This window comes from Numenius arquata, chromosome 4, assembly GCF_964106895.1.
Source record: "Numenius arquata chromosome 4, bNumArq3.hap1.1, whole genome shotgun sequence".
Lineage (NCBI taxonomy): Eukaryota > Metazoa > Chordata > Aves > Charadriiformes > Scolopacidae > Numenius > Numenius arquata.
In genome coordinates, this window is record NC_133579.1 from 34,557,418 (window position 1) to 34,563,995 (window position 6,578).

Sequence of the window (6,578 nt, forward strand, 5' to 3'; positions counted from 1 at the left end):
CACAAAAAAAATTGCAGTTCAAATTTCAAGGTGTTACGACTTTCTTTGGGATGTCATTGCCCAAGTAAGTTGTAGAAAAGGCACCCCTGGTCATACAGGAAGAAAAAACCCACCAGTACTTTAGTCATCTCCTTTAGCTGACCTATAAAGAAGTTCATCAGAACTACTGATCTCTGAGAGTCACTCAGAGTAAGGACCTTTAAGAAATATAGTATTTTAAATATGCCATAGAAAAAGATATCCTGTATTGGTAGGTGATATAAATATTGAAGATTAAATATTTTTATTCTAGATACTATGAGTAAACCTAACTTCGTAGTAATCTTCAGAATGCATCTTAATATTTTCATTTCTATTCTTTTAAGGTGGGAAGATGATTATAAGCATGAGGTATGTAGAAGTAGTAATTATTCTGAAAATGTCTTATGTTGTAACAGTTTCCTTATGCTTGCTTTGCATTTTTCTGAAAAAAAATTTCTTATTAGGCTTCATTTGCTGTTTTATTAATATTATCCCAGAAGCACAATAACTGATCTAATGACCAGAGTTTTGTGTTCATCACAGCAGAAGGGAAATGAATACTGTACATCGGGATGCTCATCCACCTTAGTTCTCAGAATTCCTCTTCAAAGTCACTGAGAGTCTCAGACCCGGTGTTTGCAGACCAGGTCTCCCAGCCTGTGCTGCAGTCTCCACTTCTCTGTTTTGCCCCTCTTCAGTTCAAACGTATTCTATGCTGAAGGTTTGGTTTAAATATAGCTTACCTTTTTTCTAACTCAAAGGTGAAACTCAAAATGCTCCCTACTATCTCTTCTGAATAGCACTGTGCACAAACACTGAGAACTGCCTCATTTTTATCTTAGTGGCAGAGATTATTTTTTATATCTAATGTATTCTGTGGTGGTGTCTTGCTCTTTTAGGCCTTGGGTACTATGCTACCCAAGCATGCAGGTGGGCACTTGACTGTTTTTTTTCAAAAGGGGTTGGACCTGAGAGAGGAAGGCCTGGAAAAGATTGCTTTTCCTGGTATTGGAAGTAATGCAGTTCTGTTTGTAGTAGCTGCTACCTGATTGCTATCCTAATGTTATATGTTTATGACTGTGACCTAAAAATTACTATCTTTTCTTTGTGTTGACTTTTGTTGCTGGATAAAAGATTAAAAGGTCTTGCTTTGTACAAGATGATGCAACAAATACTGTAGTATTCAGTCTTTCGATTTTTCTTCCCCTTTCTGCAATCCAACAGAATGATCCTGTTCGGAAACAGAAAGCTCTGGAGTTCTTGGTATGTATGTAAAATGATTGTGATAAGAGTCATGCAGTTTCACCAGTATGATGCAGTGAATATTGTGAAAGAGCCTCTGATTACTGATCAAGCTCATTTGACCACAACATTAATTTCTAAGTTCTATTTTAATGGACTTTGCCCTTTTGAGAAGCTAGTACAGCTGTAGCATAATGTCAGCTCAGAACAACTTGCTGGATTAAATGTGAGCACTCTGCCTGTTCTCTGCATCATTCTTCCCTTTGCTGAGGAGCTACCCTGACAAGCACCATTAGGAGCACTGATGTTGTTCATGTGCTGTTGGCTGCCTGTATCTAATGGGATCACTGATAACGCTGAATGAGAGGAGCCGGTCCGGTCTGGCTGCCTGTGGTGCTGTGGCCAGTGCTGCTGACGCAGGACCAAAGAGCCAAGTGAAACTGGCTGATACTAGAGCATAGCTGCTGATGTTGGACTGGAGAGGTTTTATCAGTTCACTTGCTGTTAGCAGTGGCATAGTAAGCCTCGGTTTGTCTTTTGGTTTTATGTTGTGAAAATACCTGTCTATATTCACCATTTTACTCCATTGCCAGCTACTAAGGCAATTGCAGATTTTCATTTGAGTCTGACTTGTTTAGAGACAAGTAGAGTGTTTTGAGATATGTGCTTCATTACCAACTGGAGAGATGTTTTTCTCTTTCAGTTTTTCTTCTTTTTTTTTTTTTCTTTTAAGCTGTGGTTACTTGTGACTTCAGGAGGAGGTGGAGAAAAAGCAAGTCTGGGGATAATCAGTAAACTACCCAGGCTGCCTATATTCTTTTAACTCACTGTAATCACTTAAACTTTATATACTTACTTATCAGTCTCTTTGGACGTTAAAAAGACAGCCATAATTGTTCTGTGCTTTATAGAATTATGTCAATGTCTTTTGGTATCTCTCATTCCCAAAATTATAAATAGGAAAGTTATAATGGAAACTTTCAACTTTTTGTTACTAAAATGGAGGAATCAAAGGCATTTAACGATGGTGCTGAAGCTTACTTTTTATTCGATTTTCTACACAGACAACATAAATTTCGGACTTGTGCCTTTCTCCATTTGCAGCAAAATGTTCATGATTGACAGTATGGGAGTGGCAAGGTTTTGTTTTACCTTCTATCAGGCCATAGTTATGTTCACAATTTTATTTTTTCATACATATGTGTGTATATGCGTGTTATATATGTCTTATATATAAACTAACAGTATAAACTTGGTTATACCAAAATCGAAGTGTAACTTTGATCTGTTTGTGTATATGACCCTTCAGCATCCTTATGACCAATTCGAACCATGTTTTTCAACAGGAGACTTTTCACATCACCTCAGACTCCGAAGCAACACTTGTTGTTCATATTACCCAGGAACTCACAGAAGCTTTGAAAGCCTTTTGTGAAAAGAAAGCAGCAGTAAGTAACTTAATCTTGACCAGAGTTGTTTTACCATTGGGAGGAAAGAAGTTGTTGAACTCATTGTGTTAACACGCTGCCAAACTGTAACAATTCAGGCATGGATCAACCCCCCTCTCCCCAGTTAAATGTGTGTTTTAATTTTTTTTACAATTTCGAAGCACCAAATACATTAATTGCATGGTGCATTTCTATTAGTTTTCCATTGTCTTCCATCTGTTTTGGTTTTATTTTGTATGCATTCTCCCCCTGTTTTGGGCACCATTTTGCTTCATGGTGTCTGGTTGTCATCCTTCCTTTGCAGTTGGTCCTTTGTGTGATACCTTTTCTTCTAAGATTAATCAGGCTTTAAGTGCTGCCCAAATGTGTCACTTCTTTCTTTTGTGGGCATGTGGATAAGTCTTTCTTACTTGTGACTTGTAGCTCTGCTCCCACTTGAGAGCTTTAATCTGTTCAGACTAAGGTAGACAAAATGTTCCTGTTTTTCTGTTGACCCTTACTAACCTCTATAGCTTTCTTGCATAAAAATGGAATACCTGTAGAAAAAAGGGTCTGAAGAAGGACCAGAATCTGTACAAAAATGGCTCATCACCTCTGGCAGCTACTAGTTTGCAAAATTCAGCATGTGTTTTTCTGAAAGGTATTTCATACTGGTTTCTTAGGGATTAATAATATATTCTATGTCAGCTGAGTTATGGTAACTGTCTTTGTGCAAATGCCACCACCTTTGTGAGAGCTACACTTCCAAAATATCATGCATTTGAGTATAATACAGTTCTCATGAGCTAGTTAAAAGTTGTTGTCATAGCTTAATCTCAGGCAGAAGCTGAACCTTCCATTCTGCATTCCCCAACTACGGACAGGGTTTGCATATGTACCAGTTTTATATTTCAGCCAGGTGTTGTTGAGGGATATGGGGCCTCATAAGATAAAGAAATTTGAAACGGGTACTGTTGTCTTCCTGAGACACCTCATTCTGTTCTCCAGACATGTACCTCTTCCAAATAATACTTTTGAAACTCGTGGTTTAATGTGGTAATTGTGAACAACAGAACAACACACCCTTCTATGGAGTTTGCTATCATCTAAAGTTGTACTTTGCTGACTTTCCATGGGGAACTTACTATTTTTTTTTTTTTTTGAATGCTCAAGATTTGAGTTTAAAAACCGATATTTTGATCTTTTGCTTTATCTAGGTTAATTATACTAACAGTCTGAGGCCACTGATGTCAATATCTCAAGGTGAATTTCCAGGAAGGAAAAGCATCCCAAAACACTATAAGCCATATGGAAAACCCAAAGGTAATTTAGACACTTTGTTCTTCTAGTTTAAGTCCACTCTTAACATTGCACAGATTGCCAAAATTTGGCAATTTGTGGCCAGCCATAATGCTTCTTTGCTAGAGTACTGTGTGTCTTTGCCCTCTGAGTCAGTTCAGGGTATCATTTTCTGAAGCCTTAATGACTTCAACCTTGACTGTCTAAAAGCACTTCTGTCTCACTGAATGATATTACAGCAGTAAAGGTTATTGGAAATCCAAGCAGTAACGCCCGCCTGGCTTCAGTGTGAAGACTGGTGTGCCAAGGTATCTTCAAAGGAGTATTTGCCTTTCGTACATTGAAAGTGAATGTACCAGTACCGCTAAGGGATAAAATGAAAGAGATTTTTAGCTTGTTTCCTTAGACTGCTGGCTTTCTAAGTAGTTGTCCCCCTGTACTTCCCATAAAACTTAGGATGAAAAGAAGCTCAGTAAGAAAGGACATAAGGATGAGCTGCAAAAGTAGAGCTTTGGCAACTTTTTGGTTGGCTGTATTTCTAAAGGATTTAAAGACTTTAATTTTGTAAAACTGTTGGTTTTTCTTTCACCCCCTGCGAACTGCATAACTGATGTATTTAATAAGAAAATAAGCACTGACAGGGAATTTTATGATTTAAGCGTACCCATTTTAGTTCATATCCACAGTGGATTAAGAGCACATGTGCTACCACCATGTGTCGATCAGGTGTGAACTTCTAGAGAGATGCTAACTTTACTATTTATAATGGTTCATATATACTGTTAGTGTATCCTGTTCTCCATGAACTCTTAGGTACATGTTACTTTAGAGGCCTTCAAATGGCCTGGTTGATTTTCAAGATGCTTTGACAGTAAAGCATAATTGAATTCAGATGATGTATTAGTTCAAGCGATTAATTGGTTTGAGTCAGTTGTTCCCCTCCTATTATTCTGTAATTTTATTCAGCTTCACAAATGCAAAGAAGTTTGCTAACACAGTATATATGCTTTAAACACCATATATATAGTCAGACAAAAACCAAAGGTTTATACCGAGTTAAGTTATTTTGCAAACAGTTGCACCAGTTGCATTTAACAAATTAGTAGTGCCCTTTATTTATTTGTTTGTTTGTTCAGGAAATAACTGGAATCAAGGTTTTTTGTCTCAGTATGAAGAGTGTTCTGCAGATGCTTCTTTTGCGCCTGCTAACTCATACGGTTACCAAATAGATGATGGATCATCTTCCTACGGACTGAGATCTAATGACTTTGCAATGATGTCTGCACTCAGGGACTCTTTTGCTCTTCAGACTGGAAGTCCTACCAGTGGTATCAGTGAGTGGCTGAGACAGTTCAGCCGATCTGCTTCTGGCAGTAATTCAGCTGGTGGGGCCTCTTCCTATGAGACAAGTCCAGTGAGTGAGTACTCAGCAGAATACAGGACCAACGATGTGCATGGAAATAAGCTCCCTGATAACAGAGTCTCTTATGGTGGGGAAAGTACAAATTGGAGGAATCAACAGGCATGTTCAAAAGCAAGGAGTATAAGTGATCAAGGATTACCCTATCCCAATTCTTCTGCCTCATATCCTTCATCTGGAAGATATTCCACAAACTATCCTTCACAAAGCTATTCCTCTTACAGGAATGATGAGTCTGTGAATACTTGTACCTCTCCAAATTCTGCTCCTTCAGGAAGAGGTGGCTCAAGGTGGAGTGAGGACTCAAGGTGGAATGAGGACTCTAGATGGGACGAGAACTCTAGGTGGAACCAGAGTTCTAGCTGGAGCAAGGAATCTAGCTGGAACCAGGAATCTAGGTGTCAAGGATTCAGGCATCAGAAGTCAGGCTACAGGAGTGATTGGGGTTCACAGCAGTACTCGTTTTCTGGCAGTGGTTTGTACAGGGATTACCAGCAATTCAGAAGCTCAGATAAGATGTTTGATGACGATGCTGTTGGTCTTACTCCCAACATTTTGAATAGACTGCGAGGAAAAGATATACCTACAATGACCAGGATGCTCAAACAGTTGGCTCCGTATTATCCAGCACTTCAAAGTAAGTTTGTGATTAGTTTTCATGTAAAATGAGTTACATCAACACAGTTGCTTTAACATAAGCAGGAGCCTGTGTGTTGCAGAGATAGTGCACTCCATTCAGAAGAGCCGAGTTAATTTTGCTCAACATTTATATCAGTTGAAGAATGGCATTAATTGGTTCTCTGAGGAGACTTTGCCTCTTGACAACTAAGCAGAGATGTGAGTGGGAGGAAATTTTGATAGCACAAAAATTTCCTGAATTGGAAGGTTTGTCCTAGGTCATCTTGCTAGATGATGGCATCTCATGTCATGATCAGTTTGTACTGTTTGGGTAACAGCTATGGGGAGAGCATGTATTGGCATAAAGAAAAAAATACTGGTATGTGTGCAGAACCAAACTTGGATGGCATTATAATATTGAAAATACTCCAAATGGATCAAACTCATTGGGATGACAAAAGAGAAATGTTATCAAAGAGCTGGTTTGTTATATGACAAACTGTTTTTTCCAATTATTGCAAAAATATTCCTTAGTGTTAAAAATAGTGACA

At 38.4% G+C, this 6,578-nt stretch overlaps 1 protein-coding gene across 2 annotated transcripts in view; it reads left to right on the forward strand.

The window, feature by feature from the left end:
• Positions 1-6,578, forward strand: part of LOC141463632 (uncharacterized) — a 34,012-nt gene that overhangs the window by 25,994 nt on the left and 1,440 nt on the right. For both annotated transcript variants that reach the window (XM_074146138.1, XM_074146139.1), the window contains exons 11-15: positions 366-390; positions 1,246-1,284; positions 2,610-2,711; positions 3,908-4,013; positions 5,126-6,046. In XM_074146138.1, the coding sequence (XP_074002239.1) occupies positions 366-390; positions 1,246-1,284; positions 2,610-2,711; positions 3,908-4,013; positions 5,126-6,046 (1,193 nt within the window). The remainder of the gene's footprint in view (positions 1-365; positions 391-1,245; positions 1,285-2,609; positions 2,712-3,907; positions 4,014-5,125; positions 6,047-6,578) is intronic.